The following is a 14299-nucleotide window of genomic DNA, read 5'->3' as shown; positions in this document are numbered from 1 at the left end:
GTAGGGATACCAAACATTTTAACTTATTGAGTCCATTAACAAAAGTTGTTTTTTTTTCCTCTTTCTTAATTACCTTTTGGTGATTCTCATGAGTTCTGTGTTTGGGTATCAAGTTTTATGTTCAAGTCTGATCTTTTCATTGTGAATGCTTGGACGTCTTCTATTTTATTAAATGACCATACTTTCCCTTGTAAGAATATAGTCAGTTTTTCTGGGTAGTTGATTCTTGGTTGTAGATCTAGTTCTCTTGCTTCCCAGAATATTATATTCCATGTCTTTTGGTCCTTCAGTGTAGATGCAGCCAGATCCTGTGTTATCCTCACTGTAGTTCTGTGGTATCTGAATGACTTCTTATTCTTAGCAGCTTGTAAAATTTTTTCCTTGGTCTGGTAGTTCTTGAATTTGGCTATAACATTCCTGTGAGTTATCAATTGAGGATTAAGTACAGGGGGTGATCTGTGGATTCTTTCAATCTCTACTGTTCCTTCTTGCTCTGGAATGTCAGGGCAGTTTTCTTGCATAATTTCCCATAGCAAGAAAGAAAAAACGGATCTTTTATTCTTCCAAATGAACTTTGTTATTCTTTTTTATAATTTAGTAAAAATGTTTTTTGGTAATTCAATGGGTATGGCACTAAATAAGTAAATTAATTTGGGTAGAATTGTCATTTTTATTATGTTAGCTCTTCCCACCCATGAACAATCAATGTTTTTCCATTGAGTTTTAATTGTGTGGTGAGTGTTTTTTAGTTGTGTTCATATAGTTCCTGTGTTTGTCTCGGCAGATAGATTCCTAAGATTTTTATTTGGTCTGTGGTGATTTTATATGGAATTTCTCTTTCTAATTCTTGCTGCTGAACTGGGTTGAGGATATATAGAAATACTGATGACTTATGTGGGTTTATTGTGTATCCTGCAACTTTGCTAAGATTGTTGATAGTTTCGACTGGCTTTTTGGTTGATTCTCTAGGATTCTTTAAGTAAACCATCATATCATCTGCAAAGAATGATAGCTTGGTCTCCTAATTGCCAGTTTTAATAACTCCAATTTCTTTTTCTTCTCTAATTACTACTACTAGTGTTTCTAGTACAATGTTACATAATAGAGATGATAGTGGACATCTTTGTTTCACTCCTGATCTTATTGGGAAGGCTTCTAGTTTATCCCCATTACAGATGATATTTGCTGATGATTTTAGATAAATAGTGTTTATTGTTTTTAGGAAAGGCCCTTCTATTCCTATACTTTGTAGTGTTTTCAATAGGAATGGGTGTTGTATTTTATCAAAGGCTTTTCCTTTTTTTAAATTCTTTTTTTTCCATTTGGATTAATTTATTTAGTCAATTTAGAACATTATTCTTGGTTACAATATTTACATTATTTCCCTCCCTCCCCTCCACCCACTCTTCCCGCAGCCTACGCGCACTTTCATTGGGTATTACTTGTGTCCTTGACCAGAAACTATTTCCAAGTTGTTGTTTACAGTGGGATGTTCATTTAGAGTCTACATCCCCAACCATATCCCTTCAACCCATGTATTTAAGCAGTTGTTTTTCTTTTGTGTTTTTACTCACTCCCACAGTGTTTCCTCTGAATGTGGATTGTGATTTTTTTTGTAGGTTCCTCCAAGTTGATCAGGGTCATTGCATTGCCACTAATGGAGTGGTCCATTATATTCGATTGTACCAGAGTCTGTCAGTCTCTGTGTACAATGTTCTCCTGTTTCTGCTCCTCTCACTCTGCATCAATTCCTGGACTACTTTATTATTCCTTTTAGCACAATAGTATTCCATCACCAACATGTACCACAATTTGTTCAGCCATTCTCCAATTAAATGGCAGCCCCTCATTTTCCAAATTTTGCCACCACAAAGAGCACAGGTATGAATATTTTTGTACAAGTCTTTTTCCTTATTATCTCTTTGGGGTACAAACCCAGCAGTGCTATGGCTGGATCAAAGGGCAGACAGTCTTTTATTGCCCTTTGAGCATAGTTCCAAATTGCCCTCCAGAATGGCTAAATCAATTCACAGCTCTACCAGCAATGAATTAATGTCCCATCTTTGCCACATCCCCTCCAACATTCATTACTTTCCTTTGCTGTCATGTTAGTCATGCTAGGTGTTAGGTGATGCCTCAGAGTTGTTTTGATTTGCATTTCTTGGATTATAAGAGATTTGGAACACTTTTTCATGTGCTTATTAATATAGTTTTGATTTCTTTAACTGAAAATTGCCTATTCATGTCCCTTGCCCATTTTTCAATTGGAGAAGGGCTTGATTTTTTGTCCAACTGGATTAGCTCTTCATCAGTTTGAGTAATTAGACCTTTGTCAGATGTTTTTGTAATGAAGATTGTTTCCCAAATTGTTGCTACCCTTCTAATTTTGGAAGCATTAGTTTTGTTTTTACACAAACTTTTTAATTTGATGTGATCAAAATTATTGATTTTACATTTTGTGAATTTTTTTTAGATCTTATTTGGTTTTAAAGACTTTCCTTTCCCAAAGATCTGACAAGTATACTATTCTGTGTTTGCCTAATTCCATGGTATCTGAATCACTTTTTCTTGGCAGCTTGTAATAATTTTTCTTTGGTCTGATAGTTCTTGAATTTGGCTATAACATTCCTGGGTGTTGTTGGTTGGAGATTAAGTATAGGAGGGGATCAGTGGATTCTTTCAATCTCCACTTTTTCCTCTTATTCTGGAATATTGGAGCAGTTTTCTTGAATAATTCCATGTAGTATTGTGTCCAGGCTTTTTCTTTTGTCATGGTCTTCTGGTAGACCAATGATTCTTAAATTGTCTCTCCGTGAACGATTTTCTAAATCTTCTGTTTTGTGAATGAGATGCTTCATATTTTCCTCAATTTTTTCATTCTTTTGGTCTTGTTTTATAGTATCCTGCTGCCTTGTGAGGTCATTTAATTCTAGTTGTTGTATTCTGGTTTTTAACGAATGGATTTCATCCCTGACTTTTTGGTCATCCTTCTCCTTCTGTTCTGATTTTCTTTGGAGGTCATCTTTCATCCTCTTTGCCTCTTTGTTCATCTCCTTTGCCTTATTTTTCATCTTCTTTGCCTCATCTTTCGTCTCCTTTCTCTCATTTTCAAGCTTGTTGATTTTGGCTTTTACGATACTATTTTCTTTTTTTAGTTTCACGTGCCTGTTTCCAGATGACTTATCTTAATTTTTAAGTTCTTTTCTCAATTGTCTTCAGCCTCTCTTAATTGTATTTTGAATTGCATTTTGGGTTCTTCCAAAGCCTGTATCCAATTTGTTGGGTTTTCTGATTCATTGTTTGCTAATCCCTCCACCTCAATTTCGTTCACTTCATAGAAAGTGTCTATTGTAATTTCTTTTATTTTCTGTTGTTTTCTCATATTCACTCCTTCTTTGCTCCCCGTATTTGTCTGTGCTCTTGTTCCTCTCATTTTTTTTTTTGTTTTTGGGGCTTCTGTCAGTCTCTCCTCTTTGAGCTTTGACAGAAGATCTCTCCGTGCAGTCTGTGGGGGAGGGTTGCTGGGGTTTGAGCTTCCCTGTCCTCTGGAGGTTTTTGATTGGATTTACGTCCAGCAGTCAATGAGGGAGGGGTGTGGAGCCTTGGCTTCCCCGAGTTTTGAAGACTTTTGATGGGATTAAGTTCAGCTGTGTTGGGCTGGGTGAGCTCAGACCCAAACCTTCTGGAAGTCTGGGGCAAATATGGAGTATCTCCACAGCTTTGGTCAGGCTGCCAGCTGCATCCTCTCTTTCCAGTTCATTTCCTGCCATCTGTATTCAATGTTTTGAGCTTGGCACAGGCTTGTCGGCAAGGTACACCCTCCAGACCAGCTCCCTTGCCCACCCAGAGTTTCCTGCTGCCTCAGGAGGCTCAGTACTCTCAGTGGGTGGGTGGAGGGGTCCTGGGACCTTCCTTCTGCCTTCCCCTTAAAGCAGAGTGTTCTCGGATTCTGGGTTTTAGGGGATGAGCCTTTTGAATTGAGTCCAGCAGGAGTGTTCCTTGACTTTGTCTTGTTGTTAGGTTTCATTTTCATTCCCCTTTGAGCATTTGATTTGTGATTGTTAAGGAAGGGGTATTCAGAGGTCTGAACTTCTGCTCCTTCTAGGCCGCTATGTTTACTCGGCCTCTGTTCTTTTTTCTTTTTCTGTTGTTTACTCATATTTTCCCCTTCTTTCCTCCCTCTAGTTGCCTGTAGTCTTGTTCCTCTCATTATGTGCTGGATTTGTGGGTTTGGACTGTTCTGTCCTGAGGGCACTTCTTCTCCGTTCTACATATTGATTTGGTTAGTTAGATTTTCCCAAGCCGATTTCCCATGCTGACAGGTTGTAAAGGAGTTGGGTTTCCCACCCTGTTATCAAGGTTTTATCCTATAGTGGTTGTAGCCTTTTGCCCTTGGAGCTAAGTCAGAAAGGCTTTCAGATCAGTCTGGGGGAGGGGTGTTTGAGCTTGATGCTCCTTGCCCTCTGAAGTCTTCTTATCTGCCATATTTATGAGATTGAGCCAGGGCTGATTTGTTCTGCAAAGCTGGCTGTGCCTTGAGGCCAAAATCTGGGGAAGGATTGGGGGGAGGTGAGGATGGAGCTTCTACATTTCTCCTAGGCTGCCTGCTCTGTGCTTCTTCTTCAGCTGCCTCTATGCCACCTATGTTTAACTCCCTGAGCCTGGTACAGCTGTGCCAGCAAGGTCCTCCCTCCGTACTAGTACCCTTGCCTTCTAGGAGATTCCAGCTACTGATGGTGACTCAGCACTTTAGGTTGAGGAGGGGTCCTGAGACCTTCCTTCTTCCTTCCCCTAAAACCCATGTGTTCTAGAATTCATCCTTTTTTGGGGTGTTCCTTTTAAGTTGGGTCCAGGAGGAGAGTTCCCTAGCTTTGACCTGTTGTTAGATTTGGTTTTCATTCTTCTCGAAGCATTGGGTTTTTGATTGGTGAGGAAGGGATTGCTAAGGTGTGAAATTTTGCTTTCTCCAAACTGCCATCTTGGCTTTGCCTCCCATATTATGTTCTTGAGTTGTGAGTTTTGCTCCTTCTGCCTTTATGCCCACCCACCCAAATATTCCCCCATGCCTACACAAACACACACACACACACACACACACAGCACACACAGAAAGACTTTGCCTGTTAACTCATGATTGAGTGTTGTAGATTAGAACATTTCTTCATTTAACCCAGAAGGGTTAGCTTTGGCATGGCCTTGAAGGGTAGGAAGAAAGTAGGCATCTATTCCTGTTGCCTTTATGTTTCTGTCTCTCTCTTTCTTGTGTTTAGTTTTTTTAAAAACTTTTTACATTTGTAAAGGTTCAAATATCTCCTCTATATAGAGTCTTGGAAGAGAGTCCCTGGTTCTAAGGTCTATGGGAATATGGTAAATTTCTATGGATTATCTTTATTCAAACATACAGAATTTTTGGGAGAATATTGGTGTTAAGGAGATAAGCTATTCTAATTGTTACCAGTTTAGTAATATATTTTGTTTATACTCTCAAAAATATTTGATAACACTCTAATGAGGAGTTACCTTTATTTTTTTCTCATACAGATTTTTCTTCTCAACATGGATGTGTTGCCATAGTGACTGGAGGGCTCTGTGGAATTGGCTTTTCAACTGCAAAGCATTTGGCAAAACTGGGCATGCATGTCATAATAGGTAATAATTTTGGTAATGAATGTGCATTTTGTATCATGGGGGAAAATAAGTTCTTTGGTTTCTAATATATGCTAGGTTGTTTCTTTGAAACTTGATTCATAATCAAACAAAATCACAGAATGTGCTTATATAAAATCAGTAAAAGTAGAATCAAGAATTGATCTACAAAAGGGGAAAAATTGGTAGTACTGTAAACCTTAAAATTCCTTAGACTTATAAATGTTGGAAAATTTCACCATTGGGAAATTTCATACTTGAAAAATTTCCTATTGATAGTGGGTCTTGGCTATTGGAATGTGAACCCCATTGGCATGAGAGTTTCCTCCTCCTCCCTTCTTAAGATTACTTTAGGACAGAAACCTTTTGCTGAACAATGGAAAGGACTTTGACCTATGCTTAAGCATAGAACAGGAATTTCTTTGAGTCATGATTGATTTTAGAATTGATACAATGGAGATACTTGGAATCAATCTCCACCCTACTCAGTCCTAACAGGATTGAGGAAGGGCTGCAGCATAGATCAAAATTTAATTATTCCAATCTCTACCCTACTCAGGTTAACAGGATTTAGGAAGGGCTGTAGCAAAGGATCAAAGATTTAATTATTTGAAAATATGACCTTCAACAGACATATGCAAAGCCAGAGACCTCTGGGCGGTCCTGGGTTAAGTTAGAGCCTCCATTGGCACAGGGAAATTGATGGACAGTGATTGGTAGATATGAGAACTGAGGGGAGGGAACTTGGATGGTTTCCTTAAAGAGAGAGGGGTCTGAAGACTCAGAGTGGGGTGGTTGAGGAGTTTGTCTGAGTGATTGGAGTGTGCTCTGAGAAGCTTGCTCTGAAGGAAGCTGAAGGTGGGGGCCTCTGAGACTGTTTCTCCATTTTGGTCACGTGAGTAATAGGGACTGATCTCTTTTCTTTGCCCCAGCTATCTAAGGGCTTGGGCCTTTTGGCCCAGCCTAAACAGAAGGGGTATTTAAGCCCTATTCCCTTCTCTCCCTTTTCTCTCTCTCTATCTCTAATTCCTTTCTTCCTCCTGTTGTAATTAAACTCCATAAAAGGTTGACTGCTGACTTGAGTTTTCATTTAGGAATTACATAGCTGAATTCCTTGGCGACCTTAAATTAATATATATCAGTCTTTTAAAGTGATTTCCTTGTCACAGTACCCAAAAGCAATTCTTTGATTTGGGCAAGTAAATTTGTTCTGTTTTCAATTGATTATTCATTATTCTATGTAATTTATAAAAATGACTATGTAAAAGCAAGCATTTATGCTGCTTGGATTAGGGCTACATTCCCATCATTTCTCCCATTCTTATTTTCTATTCATCTAGAATATTTTCATACTACCAAGGCTCATTTATTCAAGTTGGATTTTCTTATAGATTCTATTCTCCTTTTATTTTTTAGGTGTCCATTTGTTGACAACTTCATATCTCTGTATTTGTCCCAAGTTAGCTGCTTCTTTTTGACAAGAAAAGTTCGTTTCTAATGAGATGGTGCCACAACTAAAATTAATCAATGTTTTTCTTTTTCTTTCTAAACCCTTATCTTTTTCTAGATTCTAAGGCAAAAGAATGGTATGGGCTAGGCAACTGGGGTTAAGTGATTTGCCAAGGATCATATAGCTGGGAATTGTCTGAGGTCAAATTTGATTCCAGAACCTTCTGACTCCATGCCTAGCACTTTAACCAATGTACTACCTAGGTTTCCTAATCAGTGTTTTCCCAGTTAGTCAATTTCATGTATGGATTCTTAATCCATGGACTGTAAATTTTATGTGTATGTTTATGAATATATAAATATATATACATGTATATTATGTTTATATGCATATCTAAGTATATATCCATACATCCATACATTATTGTATTTTAATATAAAATTAATTTCCTTTGTAATACTCTGTATTTTAATTTATACACTTAAAAACAATATTCTGAGAAGGACCCATAGGATTCATCTTACTTTCCAGATGAGTCACAACAATAGTAAAGAAACCTTACAATGAAAGACTCTTCTTGTTATACCACTGGAGAAAGAAATCTTTCTGAGTTGGGTTTAAGGGACTGTCAAGTATTCAAACATGGCTATCTGACAATTTTTCTGGAGTCAGGAATGGATATAACATTGTCCAACAATGGAATAAGTGAGAATTTTTTCATTGGAAAAATTTTAATCATTTCAATCTTAGGCTGGATAATCTCTCATTTTCTCATAAGACATGTTTGTAATGAGTATTCCTACAATGGATAAAATGTCAGATGAGATGACCTCTAAGGTTCTTTCCATTACTAATATTCTATAATTTTTATTTTTAGAAGACTGAAGTTTCAGTATAGTCAGGGAAATTTAAATCTCCTAGAAAAAATGAGACTTTGAGAGTGACTTTATGTTTACATTCTGCATGACATGTTAACAATCTTGCTCTCTGCTAATATTATTTTATTAATTTCTATCTATACTGGATGAGTAGTTTTTTGTTTGTAAAATAAAATCGTATTAGGGAATCCTTTCTCTTTCAATTTCTTTTGTTTATTTTCTCAAGGTAAAATGTCCTTCTGCTGGTTCTCCAATAAGCTCCCATCTTTTAATGAGCAGTTCTAGCTTTTTCCTTTCTCTTTCAGAATTGAACTCAATCTCATAAGTTTTTAATGTTTTTGTGTTTCTTTTAACCTTCCTTTCTGAAAAATGACTGTGATATTTTTCATTTCCCTATTCCCTAGCCCTCCTATATTTCACCTGCCTTTCAAATGCAGCAATTTCTTCAAATGATTTCCTGCCTCCTGTGACCCATCTTTCACTTGTGTGGAATAGAGCCTGTTTAATGAAGCATATTTATCAGGTTTCACTAACTTTAGGCTCATTACTTTTTCTGCTTCAGTGTTTTTCTTTTTTTTTTCCAAAGAATACTTTTGTTTTAAAGTATTTTTACTTTTGTTACTACTTGTTTTCTTTTCCTTATTGGCAGTTGGGGATGAGATAGATTGCATTAAAATTTCTTGTATCTCTCTTGATACTCAGTTACATTAGAGTTTATAACTTTGCAAATTGTTTGATCTTTCTTTGTTATTCCTATTAGTTTTACTATTTCTACAATTATTGGAGACAATTTCCTTACAGAGCTGGAGCCAGGACTCATTTTTATTAGATTGTTTTTTTTTCCTCTTTCTTTGCTCTATTAGTCTTTCTCATTTTCCTCCTTACTGAAAGAGAATGTCAGCCATTGCTTCTCCTATACCCGTTTATCTCCACAGTGTAAGAATAGACATGTAACACTAAATAAAATTCTTGTTTATTGAGAAATATTAAACATTCACCCTTTTCTATCCTCCTGATTTGAAGAGTGAGTTCAGTAGATGGGATCTGAGTTTCCACAAGGAACATATATATCCTGTGGATATATCAGCCTGACCCCCACCTTTTTAGGGAATCTGAGGTTATCAGCTCACAACCACTTCCTGACTCCTTGTTTTGTTCTGTGGCTATTTCCCTTGTATCCATGATTGCTCAGTGCTCAGGAAGAGAATGGGAATTCAACTGGAAGTTCAGAATATTTTCCATAGTCTATAACTGGCCCTTTTAAAGCTTTCCAGATACATGGAAACATGGAGCAATGGAAAGAATGAGATTGGAGAAGGATATCTAAATTCCTCCTTTACCTCATAGGGGTTGGGAAATTCTTCTTCCTTAAGTGTTTTGTCTATCCTGCTCCACTACCTCCCCTGGTAGGACTGAACTCCATGTCTCAGCTGAGGTGGGGTTGAGTGAATGGAAAGAGAATCAGGTAAAAGGAGCTGAGGCAAGGAAGGCTGGGGAAGGAGAAAACTATATCACTATCTCAGTTCTAGCTCCTTTTAGAGCAAGTACAAAATCTGAACCAATAATAAGAAACCTGAACTTCCCAGCATTTCACTTCTTTGATTCATTCACTTCTCCATTCATTCAACAGAAATTTCTGTTTTTTAAATTTCTTTTCATTTTTTAAACTCATCTTCTGACTTAGAGTTCATAATGTGTATTCGTTCTAAGGCAGAAGAGTGGTAACAGCTAGGCAATTAGGATTAAGCAATTTACCCAGGGTCACACAGCTAGGAAGTGTCTGAGGTCACATTAGAATCTAGGACCTCCTGTCTCTTGGCTGGGTTCTCAATCCACTGAGCCACCTAGCCACCCAGAAATTTCTTGTATACTTAGTATAGTCAATTCTTGCTTTAGAGAGATTTGCATTATGCAAATCCAAGTTTACATAAGGAATTCTGAGAAACATGGTAAGATGTAACAGAAGTGAATATGAATATGAAGAGTTTGGAAAAAAATGTACCTGCAGTTTGTTGCAGATTTTCATGGATTTGACCAAGATGAAACATTCAAAGAAGTACAAGAATTGGAACTAAAAGCATATGAGAATGATGTGGAGAAGTTGATTAAATTTCATGGAGAACTGTTGAATGAGGGTCTGATTTGGCTGCTAACTACAAAGACTGAAGAAGAAGAAAAGGAATCTTGAGAACCTGAGGTCAAACCAAAACAGTTCACAATGAAACAGTTGGCTGTAGCATTTTGTCATTTGACAAACTTTTTTCTTATATTGAAAAGATGGACTTTTAAATAAAAAAAATTTAAAGTTCAAAGACTAGTTGAGGGTAATATTGCTTGCTGGCATTAAATATATGAGGAAAAAAAAGAGAACAATTGTCCAAACATCTCTTAATAATTTCATAAAAATCATTATGTGACTAATCACAAGTGAAAAAGATTCAATTGCACACCTGTTTTTTGTACAGTGTTATATATACTTTATCATTAGCTTTATCTTTAATTTCATAGTTCTCTTTCTTATCATGATACACTATTTAAGATGTCTGTATTTTAGTATATTTCATTACTGTGTAAAGGCATTATTTTGAGTATTCCTTCTCATGTAAGCTAAGTGAAGTGAATGGGTAGGAGTAAATTTGCATGTACGTAGAGGTTTGTAGGATGGTCCACTTAAATGAAAGGAGAACTGTATATGTATATGCAAGATACTACTGGCTTACCAAAATAAATATATGCAGTCCTTCATTTCAAGAAGATATGTGTGTTTTGTGTATATGGGGTGTTGTAAGTCTTTGTGTAGTTTTAAGCTTTTATGATGAAGGGATTGTGGAAGTGAGAAATTGAGAATGATTTGTAGCAGGAGTTTGGAGTAGCTGAGACTGATGACCTATCTTCAAACAAGAGTATTCTGATTTGGAATGTGACCTGAAGAAGCAGTTGGAGGAAGTCCTCCAAGAGGAAGCCTGAAGGTTGTTTTTGGCTTTGAAGACAGAAGTTTGGTTGGTCCTTTTGGCTCGTGGAGACTGAAGTCTGAAGGTGGTCTCTGGGTTTTGGAGACAGAAGAAAGAAGGACAAAGTCCAGCTCTCCCTCTTATTTGCTCTGTTGTGATAGTGACTGAACTCCAGACCTATCAGCCATTTCTCCCAATTGGATTATATTCCACCATCCTCCAATCTAAGACGCATTGTAGTATTAGGGAAATCCCATACCCACTCTCCTTTCATTTCCTTATCCTTCCCTGTCTTTCCCAATAAATCTCTTAAGATAGAGAAGAGAAAGAGTATTTCATTTAAGACATCATAAATTCACCCTGAGTTGATTTAGAGAAACCAGAAGGAGAATCAATAAGAAGAGGAAGGGAAGAAGGGGGGAAGGGGGGAATTAAGGGGGAAGGGAGGAAAGAAGAAAGAAGATAACAGCCTGATCTTTAGATATCAATTACCATTCAAAACAGTCCCTTATTACAGGATACATAAAAAAAGAAAAACATTTATTAAGTGCCAAGCAATGCTCTAAGCCCTGGGGACACAAATTCAAAATTAAGACAGTCAATAGCCTTCAAAGAGTTTTTACAATCTAATAGAAATAGCATCTATAGAATGCTACAACTGTAAAGATTAAAATTTTGGGGAGACTGAAGCAGGTAGAAATTAGTTTCTCTCTGCAAGGAGTATTATATTTTTATGAGGTTTATTAAAGGTTAAGGATTATAGAAAATACAGAATAAGAAAGCACATGCCTAGGCCAGAGAGGCCTAGACAAGATAACCTCACATCATAAAAGAGACACGTCTGCTCCAAAATGGAAGTCCAAAAAAGGCCGAGCCTATTCACAACCAGGTTTAAATACCCCATCTCGCTCTCGGCCCAGGTGAGAATTCAGTGAGATTAGAGGGCATTCTGGGAAAGTGGAACAAGGATTTCTGGGGATTGAAGTCCTAGATTCGAGTCTATTTTTACACAGCTAAAAGGCAGACATCAGAGTTGGAAGTCCCTATAATAGAGAGTCAAGGTGGATAGATTTTTTCTATTCATTTATTCAAAGTATGGTTCAGGGTGCATATTTGCAGTGCAAATGCCAAGGCCCAAGATCCAGGAGGATGAAGTAGAAAGAGAATGGCAGAAATTTTTCTAGAAATATTACTAGATTTTGATTCAATTCTAGACTCAGACAATGTCTTTTTCACTTTGGGAAAATCATCACTTTCTGCTACTCTGTTTCCTCAACTGTGAAGTGATACAGTGAGAATAGATGCTTTTCAGGGTCCCTTCCTTTGTTCTTTTGTATGAGGTAATCAGTAAGTTTAAGAATATTAATATTTATAACCAGAATTTATATTTTTTAAGATTGTCAAAAAGCTTTACAACTATCATCTCCTTTTGTCCTCACAACAGGTCTGGGCAGTATTATTTTCCCCTTTTTGAAAATTGGGAAACTGAGACTGGGAGAGGTTAAGTCCAGGGTCATATAATTAGTAAGTGTCTGAAACTGGATTTGAACTCAGGTCTTCCTAATTTCAAGTCTCACACTATTTATAGTCCTACCTAGCAACTTCTATTATGGTATCTGTAATCAATTCAATTTAATAAACATTTACATAGCACTTACTATATGTGAGGCACTGTTAACACAGGAAATACAAAAAGAGGAAAAAAGACAGTCCTTTCCCTCAAGGAGCTTAATCAATCAGTAAATTTGATGTAGAAGAGCTCTTGCTCCTCCACTGGTATTTAGAAAATCCTTCTTATTATGAGGTCCAAGTTTTAAAAGTAAAAATATTATTTAGAAGAAGTAATTAAATTATTGTGGCAGGGTAGGGGGGAAGGGAAAGTATTACTCCTCTGTTTTGTTTTGGCTTTTTGTACTAATGAGCAAAAATGCTTTGGGGTTGAGTCTACGAAATTATTTTCTTTTTTAAATGTTTTGTTGATTATTTTTTACATCTGTCGGTTTTTAAAGACCCCCATCCAAAGCACCCTTATAAAAAAGTATAATTTCTAAAATGAAGCAAAACTAAAATGTTGTCCATGCCTGACAACTAGTCTCTTATTCTTACCTATACTTTATTATCTTTCTGCTGAGAGGAATGATTTGTCTCTCAACAATTTTCTAAACACAATACTGATCATCATTGAACTCATAAAATGTTACTAAACTACGTGTGTGTAGGTAGTACAATTTCTAATAGTGGTCCCATTAAAAGTCATTTGTATCATGAAAAATACTACTTCCTTCAGATGGTGATTTTCTGCCTATCATGTTTGTCCCTACATTTTTTTCTCCTTTTTCTGAGGGTAAACTGAATGCGAGAGTCTTTAAACCATTTCCTTTGTTTTAAAGAGTTTCTTATTTTCATATTATATATCTCCTTTGGATTCATTCACTCAATCAATCCACTGAATATGGAACATTTGCAGTATAAGGGTGACTGAGAGTCCAATTAAATCTCTTTTGAAGGGTGCAGTTTTTCATTCTCCATGAGAATTTGATTTAATTTCACTTCTTGAAAAATTACATAAGACTTTCTATTTAATATAAGATATTTATTAAGTCAAGGTATAATTGAATCTTGCTTTTTCAAAAGTATTTTTATTTAATATACCATGAAATCTTTGTTAAAGAATTAAGGCTATAACCTATTTCTAATTCAGATGACTTCATGTTACTCTGAATCACATAATCTTTTTGGCACTAAAAACAATTTCTATGTAGAATTGCTTCAAAATACGTTGGGATTTTTATTTAGTTTGTAAAAATTTTTTGGTGACTTTATGCTTTCTAATTTACTGAATTCTCCAGTTGTGTAAGCTAATGTTGCATTTTCTGGTAGTCTAGGTTTTTGTTCAGGCCTGATTTTATCAATGTGAGAATTTCCAGTGTGGAAACTCCTCTATCAAAAGCCTTATGGCCAGGGCAGCTGGGTAGCTCAGTGGATACAGAGCTAAGCTTAGAGACATGAAGTCCTGGGTTCAAATTTGGCCTCAGACACTTTCCTGCTGTGTGACTTTGACAAGACATTTAATCCCTATTACCTAGTCCTTACCTTTCTTCTACTTTAGAATTAATACTTAGTGTCAATTTTAAGACAGATGGTAAGTTTTTTTTTAGGTCTTCGAGCCATTTAGTAGCTCAAAAGGACACCAAGACTTTGGGGACAACATGTATTTCATGGTTTTAAAGGCTTTCCTGGGACATTGAAAGGTGGAATGACTTACAAATGATCTGATATGTAGTACTGAAGGCAAACCTGAACCAAGGGCTTCTTAATTTTAAGGTTCATCCACAATCCATTGATTCCTTTTAAAGCTAGAAAATTATATTCTG

At 36.5% G+C, this 14299-nt stretch overlaps 1 protein-coding gene across 4 annotated transcripts in view; it reads left to right on the top strand.

The window, feature by feature from the left end:
• DHRSX (dehydrogenase/reductase X-linked) overlaps window positions 1–14299 on the top strand; it is a 541162-nt gene that overhangs the window by 114732 nt on the left and 412131 nt on the right. For 3 of the 4 annotated variants that reach the window (XM_007501007.2, XM_056807699.1, XM_056807701.1), the window contains exon 2: window positions 5542–5649. The exons of the other annotated variant lie outside the window; for it this stretch is intronic. In XM_007501007.2, coding sequence (XP_007501069.2) covers window positions 5542–5649 — 108 coding nt within the window. The remainder of the gene's footprint in view (window positions 1–5541; window positions 5650–14299) is intronic. 4 annotated transcript variants of the gene reach the window in all.

This window comes from Monodelphis domestica, chromosome 8, assembly GCF_027887165.1.
Source record: "Monodelphis domestica isolate mMonDom1 chromosome 8, mMonDom1.pri, whole genome shotgun sequence".
NCBI classification, from domain to species: Eukaryota; Metazoa; Chordata; class Mammalia; order Didelphimorphia; family Didelphidae; genus Monodelphis; species Monodelphis domestica.
The sequence above is the reverse complement of the archived record's forward strand: the minus strand, read 5'-3'. Positions and strand labels throughout refer to the sequence as shown.